At 31.9% G+C, this 18,775-nt stretch overlaps 1 protein-coding gene across 1 annotated transcript in view; it reads right to left on the reverse strand.

The window, feature by feature from the left end:
* The window catches only part of COL11A1 (collagen type XI alpha 1 chain), a 208,150-nt gene that overhangs the window by 85,096 nt on the left and 104,279 nt on the right, over positions 1–18,775 (reverse strand). The window contains exons 25-31 of the mRNA XM_036823722.1: positions 15,969–16,022; positions 14,837–14,881; positions 12,700–12,753; positions 12,575–12,619; positions 8,187–8,240; positions 6,452–6,559; positions 3,681–3,734 (exon numbers count right to left, since the gene is read on the reverse strand). Of these exons, the coding sequence (XP_036679617.1) occupies positions 3,681–3,734; positions 6,452–6,559; positions 8,187–8,240; positions 12,575–12,619; positions 12,700–12,753; positions 14,837–14,881; positions 15,969–16,022 (414 nt within the window). The remainder of the gene's footprint in view (positions 1–3,680; positions 3,735–6,451; positions 6,560–8,186; positions 8,241–12,574; positions 12,620–12,699; positions 12,754–14,836; positions 14,882–15,968; positions 16,023–18,775) is intronic.

Raw genomic sequence — 18,775 nt, forward strand, 5'->3', positions numbered from 1 at the left:
TCAGACCAGTGCATGGATTAAATGCAATAGTGTGTAAAATGTCTAGCAAAGAGTAGTAGACATGAAGATTTTACACACTTCCCCATGCACTGAGGAAGATGTAACAAAGCCTTCTTTGACTTGAATACATCTTTGTGGTTTGTTTTGTTTGCTTGTTTGTTTTTGATTTACAATGTTGTATTAGTTTCAGGTATAAAGTGAATCAGTTACACATATGTATATCTGTATTCTTTATTCAGATTCTTTTCATTACAGGTTTTTACAAGATATTGAATATAGTTCCCTGTGCTATACAGTAGGTCCTTGTTTATCTATTTTACTTGTAGTAGTGTGTATCTCTTAATCCCAAACTCCTGATTTATCCCTCCCTCTCCGTTTCACCTTTGGTAACCATAAGTTTGTTTTCTATGCCTGTGAGTCTATTTCAGTTTACACTCATTTGGATTGAACTAACCTAAAGTAATCTTTCTCCAAGTGATAAATGCCTCCTCTGTATCAGAATAATCTGGGGTGACTGCTAAAAGTGTGGACTGTCAAATCCCACTGCAGACATACTGAGACAGACTCTCTGGCATTGCATTCCTGGACCCTGCAATTTCCCCAGGTGATACATACAGAATGGATGTTATAATTTATATTTCCTCCACAAGTAAGGAAAGTTGTATATGAAGCCTTATGGGATTTGATGGACAAAACTTAGTATGAGCTGCTAAACTTCTTTTTAGGACTTGTTTAGCAATATATTCTAATTCATGCTTACAGAGACCACTATGTGATCAACCTGAGGACCATTGTTAGGACATGTAATACACAATGGGGGAAAATGTCTGCAAATGATATTTTTTGAAGGGTTTTCAAAGCCTTCTCTCTTTCTCTAGAGAGAATCAGATAGTTATACCTGGTAGAATATTACTATGTGACTACTCTAGGAATTTGACAAGTGAGTATAATCCAATATGAAAGTAATTCACTTCTATCAAATTCAATTTGAGGACAAATATTCATCTGTCCTGAGTAGAACACAAACACATTTATAGAGACTCCATTCAAATAAATTGCTCTTATGCATCAATTTCATGTTTAATAAATTTATTTTCTTACATGGTTTCTGCTCGTAGAAATTTATGGGAAATAGACAAAAACGTCCAATCCACCAACTAAACAGTTTGTAATATATGGGCATATTCTTCTTCTTTTCTCACATAAAAATTATCACCAAAATATACAGTTTCCATGAAAAGACATTATCTGCTTTTAAATGGAAAAAATAAACAGCCAACAAAAGGCCAAAAAGTCAAAGGTTAATAGTGAAACTGGCTCTTTCGGTGAACTGAAAATTTCAAAATTATTTTAAATTCTGTTTTAAATATAAATGAATCCTACCTTAAAATAGATTTTACTTTTTGAAATAGCTATCATTTTATAGTGCATATGGCAGTGCATCTTTTAAATACTCAGTATGGTTTATATTACTAGTAAGATATTGGATAAATTATATTGCCTAATTATAGTCCTTAAATTGCTTGAAAGGGATTAGCAGCTGAATTTCATTTTTAGTACAATAAAGACTTAAATCTATCCAAAATTCATTGGCTTCCACATAGGAAAAAATATGAAGCTATCTTTGATCTTTGATGTATCCATCATTTTTTGTTTTAGAACTGAGAAACATAAATGTTTTTGACCATAGAAAAAAGTTATGAAGAAAAGTAATAGAAAAAAATAAAGACCAAAATTTCAGACATTTAGGTTAAAGGGTAAAAATAAAATGTTTGATTCCTCTAGGAAGAAATATTTCTCTCTAGTCATTCTGGTCCATTTTGTAAATAAAAATAAGTCAATGAATACTGAATAGAGGATTGACTTAGGAAAAACAGAAAAAGATAAAAATGTCAAATAAACACTTAATAGAAAATTGTACTCATTCATGTAACATGTAAAAAAAGTTTTCCATTTTTAAATCTAAACACCACCGCATTGCAACTCAATTTAGTAATTAGATAAAAAATTTACCAAATAATCTAAGAATAGTTTAAAGTTGTGGGTTAAGTAAATATCTTCTTTTACTCAAAGCACTTGTTAAAATGCTTGACATTTGAAAGGCAGGTAACTAGGTGACAGGACAATGTATTAGACACAGTATTTAAAAGGTAAAAATTATTAATCAGTGTTCTAAATGTAGCCAGAAACATATAAATGATGCTTGCATTATTTTAAAATCATAGATTAAATGAATCTTATTTCAGAAAGGCTCAATTACCTCCTAGCATACAAGGAAATATATATTCTAGAAATTCAGTGAAATATTATAGGACAAAACCACATAGCAAGCCTAAAATACTGTTGCCACATGATGATGAGTCACAAGTGCATGCAGTTCACATTAGTCAGGAGGGAGGATATTTTTGTCTCTCATTGTTTATCTGTGAAACTTATTAATAAATATATATTTGGGGATTATTATACCCAACCAGGATGTATTCTTATATACTAAACCTGTCTAGCCTGAATGGATCAAACAGGGATAGATAGATGACAAAGATATAGGTAGATAAATAATAGATAAATAGATAGATAATCTCATGTGCATATAATTACCTTAATATTAAAAACCAAAATTTACATATTAAATCATTTAACTGTTTAATGTAACTAGTCAATACATCAAATGCAGCCTTAGCAAAGTTTTATAATTAGCTCGAGGAAAATTAGTACACCAAGATAAACATGTATTTTTAAAACATCTTCTTTTTGCTTAAAATATGTATATTTCAAATAGTCAAAAATAGAATTTGAGTGCATTGAGTGCATGGGTTGAATGGTGCCCCTGCAAAAGATATATCTAATATCCAAATGTTCTAGAATCTGCAACTATTACTTTATTTGGAAAAAGGGGTCTTTGTAGATGTGATTAAGTTAAGGATCTTGAAATGAGAATATCCTGAATTATCCAAGTGGTCTTTAAATCCAATGACAAGTGTCTTTATAAGAAGAGAAGATACAGACACAGAAAAAAATCCGTGTGGAGAAGGGGTCAGAGATTGCACACAAGCCAAAAAGTGCCTGGGGCCACCAGAAGATGGAAGAGGCAAGGACAGATTCTCCCACAGGGCTTTTGGAGAGAGCATGGGCCTGCTGACACCTTGATTTTAGACTTCTGGACTCCAGAACTGTAACAAAGTCAATTTCCATTGTTTTAAGTCACCAAGTTTGTGGTGATTTGTTACAGTAGCCCTAGGAAACAAGTTCTGTGGAAATGAGGGAAAATAGGATGAAAGAAGAGTTATTCTTTCTTTAAAAAAAATATAAGTGGTAATTCAAACCTTCAGGGTACCAGAAAGGAAATCAAAAGCTATTATCCATCACCTGTCATCTACTTAAAACTTCTATATATATTAATATACTGCCCTGGAATAGTCCTTATTCCACTTACAAGGAAGTGGCTGACTGTGCCTTCCTTTCATGAGTCAGTCTCCAAAATACTCCAGTCCAAACTCACCTAGGATCTTTGAACTCTCTGCACCCCAGGTGCCCACACCGCCTCTGACTTTCCCTTATAAGATTATATTTTAAGGATTCATCATCTCTGTATTACAAACTGAAAGGTAACCATAGATGATTAATTTTAAGTGTATCTACAAAATGCTGATAAACTGTAAAAATCAAGCTAAATATTTTACCTTTGGACCTTGTCTTCCTGGATATCCCGGTAATCCTGGAACACCAAGTTTCCCCTAAAGTTAAAATAATAATAATAATCAATTCTAAGATGAATTAAGTTTAAATGATGCTTTTAGTCATTTTTCTAGAAGTTAGAACCACATATTTGCACATTTGAAAGGAAGATTTGCAAGTTTTTGCCATTCTTTACTTTCATTATATTTCTTAATTTGAATAGGGAAAATAATGTTGCTAATGTTATAATGTTCACTAACTTAACCTCTGTTGTCTAAGTGGCAGTGCCTTCTTTAGTGACATCAAACACTGAGTAAAAAGAATTCTAGGACTGTTTGTGAACTGAAGAATATGCTAAGAAATCACCTAAGTTTTATGAACATTAAATACTATTTAAAATTAATGGATGTAGTTAGAACTGCATGTAGATCTTATCATTCCAACTAAAGGTAATCTATTTGATAAAATTATTTCATTTCTCACTGTAAATATAAAGCAAGCAATCATAAGTTAACTTTTTTTTGCTGAATAAGGAAAGTTTAAATAACTATACTAAGAAATTTGAACCTGATTTTTGAGCAAAGTTTCTTCTTTTATTCAAATGTCTGAGTAAATTGGGTTAATAAATATCAAATGGTGAGAGATACAGCTAAATAATGATTTTTGTGGAGTGTTAATTCCTACAGGTGGGAACTTGCATATGCAGCTATTTTCTTCCAGTGCAATGAGATTACCTCTCAATCTGAAAGTGCTGAAACAAATTATAAATTACAGTGAAGCCCAAAGATGTATAACAAATACTAAAAGGTTTAAAATGCTAAACTAACGAAATTGGCCCCCTGAACAAAGCATTAATTTAAAAACATGAGTAGAGAGAAAATAAAATTAAAATAAATGAATTGAATAGAATATGTTTGTGGAATTTTACTGTGACATTTTCCTTAAGATCTTAAGAAAGCACATTTCATACATAAAATATTATTTATCAAAGTCTTAAACATTAACAGACACATAGTATCATTATTTCCCATGTGCATTTTAAGTGAAATAAGAATAAAAACAAACAAGTTCAAATTACTATATATAAAACATTAATAGATGAGCAGGATTTTATGAAAAAATAAATATTTTACTGGATGAAGCAAGGCAAGAAATTAGGAATATACTTTATGACCTTATTATAGGTTGAACTAAACAGTTGTCTGATTCATGATCAACACTGCATAGGTAAACAGACATTCAAACAAGCCTTAAGAAGCATACTTATAATGATGTCCCCTTGGATAGAGTAAGTTACCACAGCTTGTTTTATGCTACTGATTTCAAGGTTAATGAAATGCTCTAATTATTATCAGAAAACTTTTGTAGTCTATGTTAATTACTACATTAGAATGTAAATTCATACATTTTAGAGTCATTTAAAAATAAATCCAGACAGAAAATTTCTTTGTATTTTCAGTGTGGTGATAAGCAACTTCAATAAAAGGGAAAATACTAATGAAAGGTGAAAGATGAAGCACTGCGGGGTAAAGTCCTGATGCCTCAGAATAGTTTGTGGGACCGTTTACACAAAATACAGTGGAGTTGAGAAAAGAGGAAGGTCCTGGAATATCCTTAACTATTGGCAAGTGAACACTTTAAGTAGAATGGTCATAGGCCTTGTAAGCGCTTGTTCCCCCAACCCTATCTTTTCCCTCTGTTGCCTAAACACGATGACATTATTCATCAGTTTACAAACCACAACTGAGAGTATGAAACTGTAGAAGAACTACTATATCAGATGACTCATAATGACATGAGGAAATGATTTTTTATTTGTCTAGTCACAATTCTTATATAATCCTTATATATTTTCCTTCTGGGACAGGAGGGTAAGGGGCAGAGACGACAATTTTCTTACATAGCATGGAATTTCCATATTTATAGAATAATGGCATGCTCAATATAAAAACTGGACAATAGTCATATTTACAAAAAAAAGGAAATCATTTGATTTATATCACCTAGAGATAATTATTATTTATATTTTCCTTCAGTGTACATAATCGGAAAGCACTTGTCATAGATATTTCTAGTTTTGTCTTAATTTAACTTCAGGTTCATTATAAGACGTTTACAATATCACTAAATATTCTACGAAGGTATAATTTTAATGTTGCCTAATGTTCTATCTAAATGTAAGTATAATGATTGCAAATATTTTTTGACATAATGCATATAGCCCAGTGGCTCTTAAAGCAATGAATATTAATATTATCTGGGGATATTTTAAAACATAGTGATGCTTGAGCTAACCCCAGATTAAAATTAAAACCTTTTCAAGTTTGGCTTGAACATCAGTATTTTTTAAAACATTTATCCTGTAAAAATATATGTTTATGTGGAAAGAGTGAAAAAAGGACATTTTGGTTTGAGGGCCAAAGATGATTCAAGTTGTTTGAAAATAATAAGTAGACCATCTTTGATTGGTTCTTTCAGCCTTCATTAATCACGCTCAAATTCTGCACTTTTAATATAGAAGAGCATTAAGAGTGGTTGATTCTACATGGCCAATGGAAGCAGAAGGGACTAGAAAATAAGGAAGAGTGAAAGAGGATAAATGTGCCCGTCTCATGATTATACTTCTAAGTAGTAATATGGATCTGAAACTGAAATTCAAAAAATTGAAATTCAATAAAACCTTCTAGATTTACATCACAGATGATTAAAAACACCCTAAAATGACAGTGAAGCATCATCTACAAGAGGACCTGTGAATTTAAAGTTGCTCCCTAACCTTCTCTCCTGCTTGACCAGAAGGACCGGGGTCTCCGGTCGGACCTGCTCGACCTTTGGGGCCTTCAGGGCCATCTTCTCCTCTTGGACCTACTTGACCAACTTCTCCCTGAAACACAGAGTAACAACGTTCTTGTAATTTAAAATATCTTGGAGACTGAATGGCAGAAGTTATAGCCTATCAAAAAGTTATATTCTTCAACTCTTGGTTTGTTTACTCACATATTACATATGACAAAGAGGCTTGAAAGTATTTGATTTCATCAATCTTTCAATTAATAAACTACTCAATGCAGTCTGAAAATTGAAAAACTACAGAAGCCCTATGCTACCATGTATCAGATTAAATTAATTTTAATACATTGCGTTGCAGAAAGAGAGAGAGAGGAAAAATAAATAAGAATCAAAATTAGATACTGTTGGTTGGCTGAATATGCTACACCAAAATATGCCACTTTGGCATAAGGATTATTTTGAAATGAAGGCAATTGAAAAGAAGCAGATACAAAAAAAGTTCTCTACCCACCCCATACTTGCTTAAAAGCAGGGCACAAATTTGCAAAGGTGTCTTTCCTCCCCTCTCTACTAGAACGGACAAAAATTAATCACTAGTGACAACTAGACCCTTACCAGTCCAGAGCCAGAAGCAGGTACCAGTGGAATCTATCTATGCAACAAACTTTACAACTAGCCTTTATTATACCATTAGTTTCCCATATATCTGCCTTCCCACAATTTACAGTACTAGAAACTCGTCCTTTTCCTGCTCAAAATTTATTGTTCCTTTGCTAAAATGCTATACAAGCCCCAGTTCTAACCATTCTTTTTAGTTACTCATCACTGAGTGTTCCCATGTATAATCATGATACATATGCTAGCAAACTTCTGTTTACTTTTCTCTTGTTCATCTGTCTTGCGTCAGTCTAATTTTACAGGGCACCAGCCTGAGAACCTATCAGGGTAATAGGGAAAATAATTGTTCCTCCCCGATGACAGCAACTTTAGAAATCACCGTTTGGAACACAAGAAAAATGTCTCTATTTTAAACTTGGCTTTCGTATTTAAGGTATTAGGAACTGGAATGTGTAAGTTATTGCCCCTATCCTGGACACAGGCTTTCTATGCATTTTAGGAAAATCAATATTCTATAGTATCCTTTTTTGCTTAAATTTATTAGATACTATTATTATGCTAGTTATAAGATAAATCTTCCCAATAGAATTTAATTTACTTTAGGTGACACAATTTTGTTTTCAAGATACTCATTAACAGAAAAACAGTGTACTATTTCTACATTCAAAAATTCAAGACAACTATATAGTGAACATTCATAAAAGTTGCAGATACAGTTTCCAGGCAGCATAGCATAGCTCACTATATGTGAACAAAATTTAAAACAAATCTATTGAATTAATTATATAAAACAATTTGATCATCATTTTAGAAAATATCTGTAAACAATAATACCATATATATAATATACTATATATTATGTATATATATTTTATATATATAAAACTATTGATGTTCTGGGACATATAGAGATTTAACATAACGTCTAAAAAACAACTGATACTATATTATCTCTACAAAAATTAAAACACCTAATCTTCATATAAAAATGGAAGTGAAAAATATCACGGGTAGTACATTGTTATTTATCCTGTGTTTGCAATATTTAATTATAAGAATAAACACACAAATGTATGTACTAGTGCAAATGTCTTTTTACTTACTCTGTCACCTTTAAGACCCATGTCCCCTTTGAATCCTGGAAAACCATCTTCACCCTAAAAAGTATAAGGAATAAAACAAGTGTTTAATCAATTGTTTCTATGGATCTAAAATACGGCTATACAAATTATGAGTACTGATAATTAGGAAAAATTGTTCTGAGAAACATGTACCTTAGTTGTGAAACCTCCTCTTCCCTATTTTAACCCTTTATCCCCAGTATCCTCCAATTTTCCCATAATTAATGCCTCTAAGTTACCAGAAAAGTTTTCACAAATGTGTCCATTGAATCTTCTCTATCTTATGGGGGGGGGGGGAATAACCATTTTATTATAACAACATGTATCCTATGTTATTTGAACAGAGAAAAAGTAAAAATTTAATTAATTATATTAACTTTGGATTACAAGAACTCTGGACAACCAAATAAAATGTCTTTAATTTACTGATATATAACTAAGAATTTTATATCATTCATTTTGTCTCCTGTGCTTTAGATAAATGTCTTCTGACTCAACTTGTTCTCTAATTACAGTCTGTTGTCAGGTGAAGAATAAGCAAATTAATATTATCCTTAACGTGTAAATAGAGATTGCTTATCGTCACATCATATGCACAAACCAATGATGCTGAAAACTGGGCATCCTTTAGCAAAGAGAGGAGAAATTTTGACTATGAAAATATTTCCTGTCATTTTTACTATATGCAGACTTTTAAGAAATAAGCTTCATCAATAACCTTCCTGTCTCTTAATTTCAAGAAAAAAATTTAAATTCCTAAGGAATAATCATTCATGTATTCAATAGCATTAATTGAGCAATAACTCTGTTCAGAGTATTGTGGAGCAGTTTGAAGTTTTTGTTTTACCAATAATTTGTATTAATTTTGGTACAGATGGAATAGAATGGGTGTTTAGAGAAGAAAGACATGAGGATGATGATAATGATGATGATGTGTTGTGCTGGTGCTGGTTCTGGTGAGACAAGAAGTGAATTTGGAGATTTGAGGGGGCAGGTGGTACCTTAATTAGTAGTTGGAGAATAATGATTCATGTATTCAATAGCATTAATTGACTTGCAGAGTTTGAGAAAAAGACATGTCAGGCCAAGTCTGAGAACAGAGCTGAGAAGATTAGTTCCTACACTTCCACATTCTGCTGCCAAATGACCTCTACAAAACATAAAACTGATCACATCTATTTTTGCTTTAAAATACTTCAATGGTTCCAAAGTGCTAATGATGAATATAAGCTGCCATCCCCCCTCTCCTTCCTACCATGATCTAGGCTTTGCTCACCTCTATAGTCTTATCTTTGGTCTTAAATCCCCTCTCTACTTCCATCCAACACACTGGGACTGATTTTAGAAAAACTGAATTACCTGTATTTCCATTTGTAATTCTTGCATTGGTTAACTACTTACACATACACACACATCTGCAAATCCTTTACCTTCTCTGTCTACCTGGTGATACTTTCCTCTTCTTTTAGGATTTAGTTCATGATTCTGCTATGAAGTTTTCCATGACCTCAATCTTTCCCCCTTAAAATTAACCTCTTTGACCTGTGTGCCCCACTGAACATTTGTCATTATAAGATAACATCCTGCACTTAATAGATCATAGGTCTCTTTCTTTCTACTAAATGGTCAAAACCAAGAATCATGCCTAATTGACCTCTGAATCTCTAGTGCCTAGTACATTTTGACCCTCAAAAATCATGATATTTAATAAACATTTATTAAATGTCCATTTGGAATCATCCTTGCCTCAGTGCTAGTTTGGTAAGGTATGCTAAGGTCCAGAAAATACCAGGTTATGATGGATATATGAGACTTAGACTTGGAAAAGGAATCCAATCTGATATCCTATCTAAACATAAGAATTCTGACAGGTCTAAAAGTTTTGACACAAGCATAATGTTTTCAACTTTCTGGCCACAAAGTAGCCTTGTGGAATTAGGATTCTCTCTGCACTGAATGCAATTGGGCAATAGCAGAGGCTTAAAAGCTGAAAATGACCACTTAACTTCCTATGGACTGGTGTCTTCATTACTTTCTCCCTAGAGAGAAAGGTAATTACACAGTTGCCAAGTTTAGTTTAAAAAAATACTGCACTCTACGTCTAAAATCAGTAACAGTTTTTAGGATATTTTTTCCGGGAGAGATTTGTTTTTTAAGAGAGCATATAGTGGACTAGATGATATTTCTGTCAAAACTTTGTTTTCAATACATTTGCAATTTAAAAATAAATTAGATGACTCAAGTTATTAAGAATATCCTTACAATAAGTGACATTTTTTAAACAAATAACACTTTCAAGTTACTAAGCTTTCCAGTTCTTAAATTATCAAGTCTGAATTAACATTTTAAAAAAGTAGACAGGGCTTCCCTGGTGGCGCAGTGGTTGGGAATCTGCCTGCCAATGCAGGGGACACAGGTTCAAGCCCTGGTTTGGGAAGATCCCACATGCCGCGGAGCAACTAGACCCGTGAGCCACAACTACTGAGCCTGCGCGTCTGGAGCCTGTGTTCCGCAACAAGAGAGGCCGCGATAGTGAGAGGTCCGCGCACCGCGATGAAGAGTGGCCCCCACTTGCCACAACTAGAGAAAGCCCTCGCACAGAAACAAAGACCCAACAGAGCCAAAAATAAATAAATAAATAAATAAAATTTAAAAAAAAATGTTTAAAAAAAATTAAAAAGTAGACAGATTTTTAGAAAACATGTAAAAAAGGAATTCACCTGTGCCACTTGGTTAACTGGATTATGTTGCTTAAGTTCTAAGGAACAAATCTGAGTCTAAACAATGGAGAATTTTATTCTAGTTAGGGTACTAACTTGGTATTTCACCTTTGGTTAATTAATATTGTTATTCATTAAAGAAAATAATTTCAACTTCCTTCTCCATCTCTTATGAGATAAATGGTCAATTATAATATATACTCAGAATAACAAAATAACCAATAATCTCAAATTGTTTTCCTACATATAAGCAATATACATTTATTTTTTTCCTGAGTAGGTTTTTCTTCACATATATCTCATCATCTATAATTTTATTTTCCTTTGTCATTTGCTACTACCCCTCTTTCCAAAAAGTTCATAACTTTCCCACCCCAATTAAATGCCTTTCCTTTAAACACTGCCTTCCCTAAAAATCCTTCGTGGGTACTAATTCCAGAGAAACAATTTGAATTGATATTTAAATGTATTACCAATAAAAACTGAGATTCCAAATTCCAAACTGAGACAATATATTTTTTTGCATAGGCAACTTGCAAGTAATTACAAGTTCAACACTGTCCAAACTACCACTGTGCTAGCTATACCCTGAAATTCATCTGTGATGACCAAGATGAATTGGGATTCAAATCAAAGTAGCCGAGTTAATTTAAAATGCATGACATTTTTTCACATAGTAGAATTGTCTATATAGTTGCATACCTTGACAATGCCTCAGTATGTAACCTATTTATTCTTTTCAGAAAAATAAAATATAATGTATATAATAAGTCCATCCCTTCTTGTTATCTATTCCTTACTGATATCAAATCTATTCAAGGTGTTTTTGATAATATTATGACTGTGGGAATAAACAGTTATCCTTGAAATCAAAATGAGTATTGCATATATTTCTCACCAAATCTACCAACATTTTATACTTAACCTTGTTTTATAAAATGAAATATAGTAAGAATTAATGCAATACTGATTCTGAGTAACGTTATTCCATTTCAACACAATCATCGAAGGATTTGGGAGCTCTACATTTAATGTTAAACATTTACATGAAAAAAATCTCAATTTTGTTTTCTTCATCAAATTAAACTATAAGCACTCTTTAAAAGAGTGCACATTCTTTCAGCCACCTTTACTTGGCTTTAATCTTAATTTCCTTCTTATTAAAGCTTTTGCTGTGCATGCAGTATCACATATGAAGACTTCCTCTTCCCCCAGTTGATTCATGTTACTTCTAACTTTCATATTTTGCACTTCATTTCAATTTATAAAATTTGGGGATTTTAGTAGAGAAAAAAATGGAATAAACATTCCTCTGTTATGCATATAACTGGATCCAATCCAAGCATAACAAACCAATCATAAGGCCAACCTTATAATTTAGAAAAGTTAAACACATGTAAGAAAAAAAGGGATGCAGGGTTGATTCTATTTATGACATACTTTTTTTTTTTTTTAATAATTTAGTCCTCACCGGAGGATATAAGACTTCTAAAGTATCCAGGATATAGAGTACAAAATTAGACTTGCATTGTTTGGTACATAAGTAATCACTCAATATATTTGAGAAATGGAATATCTGTTCAATAAATTTAAATTTTTTATACAATAGGTATATAGCAATTAAAATCACCTAAATAAATTATGTTTTACCTTTTCACCTTTAGAGCCCTTGAGACCTCTGACACCATCTGCTCCCTATGGAATAAATTAGAAGGATTAAATAACTACAATATTTTACATTGAAATTAAATAATGTAGGAAAAAATAATATTTACCTTTACTCCTCGGGGACCAGGGTAGCCAATGGGACCCTGCGGACCCGGAGGACCCTGGAAAAGACCCATTGCAATTTAAATACATTATGCACTGAAAGTGTCCCTCACTCACAACATACTATAATTTTACCAAATAATCTATAAGAACATGGTATTTTTCTACTTCTGGTAAAGATTTCTTTGGTACTTTATCGTTTGTGTCTAAAGTCAGATATCATGACAAATCATGTGATGAGCACTACCTACTCCAAACTTATATATTCATGCAAAAAGAAAGATAAATATTATGAATATGTGAAATAATATAAGTAATTATATAATTAATAACTGCTTTTCTAAGCCTGAAAAAATCTGATGTCCTCAATGTCTACAATAAACAATTATAGATTAGCCAAAAGGATAAATAACTTCTAACCAAAAACTAGCATTAAATTTATTGCATACCAAATCAAAACTACAATGAGGTATCACCTCACATCAGTCAGAATGGCTATCATCAAAAAATCTACAAACAATAAATGCTGGAGAGGGTGTGGAGAAAAGGGAACCCTCTTGCACTGTTGGTGGGAATGTAAATTGATACAGCCACTATGGAGAACAGTATGGAGGTTCCTTAAAATACTAAAAATAGAACTACCATATGACCCAGCAATCCCACTACTGGGCATACACTCTGAGAAAACCATAATTCAAAAAGAGTCATGCACCACAATGTTCATTGCAGCTCTATTTACAATAGCCAGGACATGGAAGCAACCTAAGTGTCCATTGACAGATGAATGGATAAAGAAGATGTGGCACATATATACAATGGAATATTACTCAGCCATAAAAAGAAATGAAATTGAGTTATTTGTAGTGAGGTGGATGGACCTAGAGACTGTCATACAGAGTGAAGTAAGTCAGAAAGAGAAAAATGAATACCGTATGCTAACACATATATATGGAATCTAAAAAAAAAAAAAAAAAGGTTCTGAAGAACCTAGGGGTAGGACAGGAATAAAGACACAGACGTAGAGAATGGACTTGAGGACATGGGGAGGGGGAAGGGTAAGCTGGGATGAAGTGACAGAGTGGCATGGACATATATACACTACCAAATGTAAAATAGATTGCTAGTGGGAAGCAGCTGCATAGCACAGGGAGATCAGCTCCATGCTTTGTGACCACCTAGAGGGGTGGGATAGGGAGGAGGGGAGGGAGACACAAGAGGGAGGAGATATGGGGATATATGTATATGTATAGCTGATTCACTTTGTTATACAGCAGAAACTAACACACCATTGTGAAGCAATTGTGCTCCAATAAAGATGTTTAAAAAAATTTATTGCATTCACATCATCAAGAATATGATCAAAATTATATATTTTCCATGGCTGGCTTCATTTCACTAGTCTACCTAAAGGAAATAACGTATAATATACAATAGTATATAATATACAATACTAATGTTGATTATTTTAATAAGAATCCAAAATTAGCAACTGTAGATAAAAATGATCTTACCCTGCTACTGTAATCCAAAATAGTATTAATATTGAAAGCTTTTATTTTGATATTTTATTTAGATATTTTGATAATCATTGCTCTTACAATTTAGTCTCCTCTTATGTAAAGGTTATCAGAAAGTAATAAGTATAGATAAAATTCAAGTGACATAAACACTTTAATGATATTCAGTAGTTCTTGTCCAATTTCATTATTATTACTTATGGTCATTTATTCCACAGATATAACATAGGCAGAATGTGGATTTATTTCTGATCATGAGAATATTTTTTAAAAAACAGAGAATGCTAGTCTAATTGATCAAATTGCCAATGCAAAATTAAATGTTATCTAAGACACATCTTTTTTATACCCTAAATAAAAAGTAACTATAGAAACATGATTTATATCTAAATGTTAGCAAAAATTCTTTTGAAAGTAAAGACATATCACAGGTAGGGAATAACTATTTTCTGGTACTTAGTTTCCAATATTCATATCCCTAAATGATCATCGAAGAATATGATGTATATATATATAGATATATACACACACATACACATATATATATATTGTAGAAATGATCAAAGTAAGGCATTTTCTCTAGAGGATAAGGTGACAATATTTAAATGGATACTTTGTAACATACCAGAGAACCCTTTTCTCCAGACTGGCCTTCTTTTCCAGGATGACCCTACATTTATCAAAAATATAGACTGGTGAGATGCAATATTAATAGTAATTTATACTATGAAATTGTTCCCTTTTTTCCCATCTGTTTGAGGTTTTACTCTTTATGTTTCAAAATATATTGCACATTTTGCATCAGTGTATATGGCTTTAAATAACACTGGAAACTGTGGCATTTGGAAAGAAGCATAATAAGTTTATATTGCATAGGTATAAGTTTCATCAACTACATAATATACTTGAGCGAGAGCTTGGGAAAAGCACATAAAACATACATATTATTCATCCACAATTCAACCCTAGTCTCATTTAGAGTCTTACATAAAGGTGTTTCAATCTAACTTCTATTTTACATATTGATCAAATAATCATACACACATCTTTAAAAAGCAACTAAAACATGTGGATGGGATATTTTAAAATATAGCAACATCATAAACACTAATGGTATTTGTAATCAAGTTATCAAGAGTCACTAAATATTGCATAAAAACATACAGCTCCACAACAACTATACTCAATGAAAACAAGTAGTTGCAGAATGAAAATTTTGTACCCTAGCTCTGAGTAAGTAGTTTGAAGAGAAAAAAATAACAACTGTGGAGATTACATAATTACATTATTTATTACTATGTGATAAGATATAATAAACATTGCTATATTTCTAGAAAAGTAGGGAATCCCTGAAGGCAGAGGAATTTTCATGTAAGATGTCTGAGGAAACTTACAAAAGGTGAGGAATTTCACCTGGACTCTCAAGAAACATGTTCTTTGAAAAGGAAGAGAGAATGGAAAAGTGTTTTCTATGAAAAGAAAAGGACATAACAAAAGGTATAGCAATAGAAAATGTAAAGCATGGTAGGAAAATATGAGATTCTGGCCTAGAGTGGTCCAAAGCCCACTGGGAGCTCCTTAAAGAGTTTGCAATATGGAAGTGACATGATGAAATAGCATTTTAGAGAGATCAATGTTCAATTACTGGCTCGATTGCTTTTATTACTGAATTCTTACAATCACTTCTAAAGCACATGTAAAATCTATTTTTGAAAATAACATATAGAAATTTTAATGACCAGGTAACTATTACTTACAGGAGGCCCATCAGCACCAGGAAGTCCTCCAAGCCCTGGTTTTCCTTGTGGTCCCTAATCAAATAGAGAAAAAGAATATTTTCATTTAAAAATTGAAAATAATGAAAAGTCTGACTTTGTACATAGGAATATACAGCCAATAAAATTCTTAACTTGAGTCACTGGCTTTCATCTATAAGCAACAAACATCTGAATACTTTTTAACATATTATGTAGAAGAAATGGTATATAAAGATAGATGAAAACCAAATTTAACATCTGTCAAAGACATGCTAGTTTTCGTCCTGCTTAGTAGTCCTAAATGTGTCTTTTTTAATTAACAAGTTAGTTTTTGCATACCACAACAAACTGGAACTTATAGAATAAAAAGGAAAACAATATAGGTCAATATACAATCAATATACATTGATTTATACCATTGAAAAAGCAAATATTGGCTATTTCCATCAATGATGTTAATAAGTGCCAATTCACAGGGAACTATATTCAATACCTTGTGATAAACCATAATGGAAAAGAATATGAAAAAGAATGAACTAAATCACTTTGCTGTACAGTAGAAATTAATACAACATTGTAAATCAACTGTTCTTCAGTAACTATTTATTCAACAGATTAATCTGTGTTTAATCACAGGGGATTTAAAATCTCATTTAATTTGATCATTGGTAAGGTTGAAACATGCTAAGAATGACTATTACAAGAAGTAGACCCTTCATCAGGAGAAAAATTGGCTTTCTGCTTAGAATAATTAACTTTATCAAGTCTTCAGAGCCTAAGCCATTATTGCTTACTGGTCAAGTCATTAGCCAGAATTTAGAAACAATTAAAAGGGCAATGATACATCAGCAAGCCTAGATGCTGGATGTAGGAGGATTTTTCCATTCTTAGAAAGTACTTAGAAAAAGCACTGTATTCATATACATGGATAGTACAGAGTTTAACTAGAAAGCCTCACTTAAATCACTTAAGAAGAAAGTCTCACTTAAATCACTACGGAACAACACACAAAAATAAAGATAACATTTAAATTGAACAATCTGGACTTTATAACTGAATTTAATTGCATCTCATTTACAGGATTTAAAAGATTCAATTCCCTTCACCACTCTGCAAAGTCATATACAGTTAAGTAATCTAACATTATGAAACAACTGTTATAAAACTTGTTTCTTTTATGGCAGTATTTTGCCTTTCACTCAAATTATTTTTTCGCTCTCAGGAAATAGTCTTATTTCTTCAGAACAAAATGTAGATTACAAAGGCAAAACTATTCCAGTAATTATTATTATCAGCAGATGTGATATTTCTGATTACAAAGGCAAAACTATTCCAGTAATTATTATTATCAGCAGATGTGATATTTCTAAGACAATGACATTGTGTACAATACTACATGGATTTTATGTTGTTGCTATATATTTAAGGGTAGATGAGAAATACTAAAACTCTTGTACTATAGGATGATTTTTTTAATCAAGTTAAAATCAGTCCATCTTTTTTAAAATGGAAGCTCCATGACAGTACAATATTTTGTCTGCTTTCTTAACTGCTTGGTGTCTCCCTACAGGAATGGGAACAAAGTTAAATGAATGAATGCCATATTTTAGATGTTAATAAAATAGTTAAAATTCATTGTGTCTCTATGCACTATGTTAAGCAATATATAATATATATATTATATATATTTATATGTATAGTATCCATTTTAAGTCTCAAGAAATTCCATGAAATATCAGCATCAAAGAGCTTGAGTAATTAACTAATGTTAATACATCACAGAGTTGAAATATAAATGAATCCAGATCTGTAGCCATATTGTCAAAGTCCTTGCCTTTAACTAATATATATTTTGTGTCTTGCTATTTCTTCTTTAGCTCATATAGTTATACAATACCATTTGTTTTCTGTAAAGCCATTAACATATAAGTGATATAAATTCTGAAACCATAAATTAAATCATAGGACTTAACAGTATATTTAAGTTATCAATGTGTCAGGAAAGCAATATAGTTGTCATCCATTTTAGTTAATTAACTTGAACTTTATAAAATCTTTTATCACAAATATAATAACAGCATAGGTTATGATAACTTAGGACAAAAATATAAAAGTTATTGGGAATTAAAAATATATGACATTACTTAAATTATATTTAATTGTGAGATTATAGCATGATCCAACTGAAAACATTATTCACCAAGTTTTGAAAGACAAGGCTCTTGAGCCAGAATAAACAGACAGTATATCATAAAGAAAATAAAAGTAATATAGATCCAAAATAAACTATATACCATAAATGCAATATAAATAAAATGCATTTTCTTCATGTTCTTGAGTTTCTTTCTCCTTTTGATGGAAAGAGGCTGTCTTTGGACTCAAGAGCTGGATATGTTCAAAGCAGAGAAAGAAGCAGCTTGTGCTTAAAGACAGCTCTCTTCCTACCACAAGAAGTGCAGTGAATCAGATTCTATATTTTACTTGTGGCTCAACAAAGGGAATTCAGATATACCAGCTTTCCTTAAAAGCAAATTCTTCCTAGGAATCCAGTTCAGAGATGATAAAATTATTGTAGAAAATTCAATAGGCACATGCCTCAAGTGCAATTTATGATTATGATGAGCTAATCTGAAATATGTTAAGAATGGTCCAGATTAAAATCTCTGATCTAAAGCAAAGATTTTAAATCACCTTTGGTACCTAACATCTTAAATAAATAAACCATTTTCTAATAGCACTCTAATACTGTAAACATATGGAAAATATGCACAGAGAAAAAGTACTTCAAAGATCATTTGTTTGATATG

This window comes from Balaenoptera musculus, chromosome 1 (genome assembly GCF_009873245.2).
Source record: "Balaenoptera musculus isolate JJ_BM4_2016_0621 chromosome 1, mBalMus1.pri.v3, whole genome shotgun sequence".
Classification (NCBI taxonomy): Eukaryota; Metazoa; Chordata; class Mammalia; order Artiodactyla; family Balaenopteridae; genus Balaenoptera; species Balaenoptera musculus.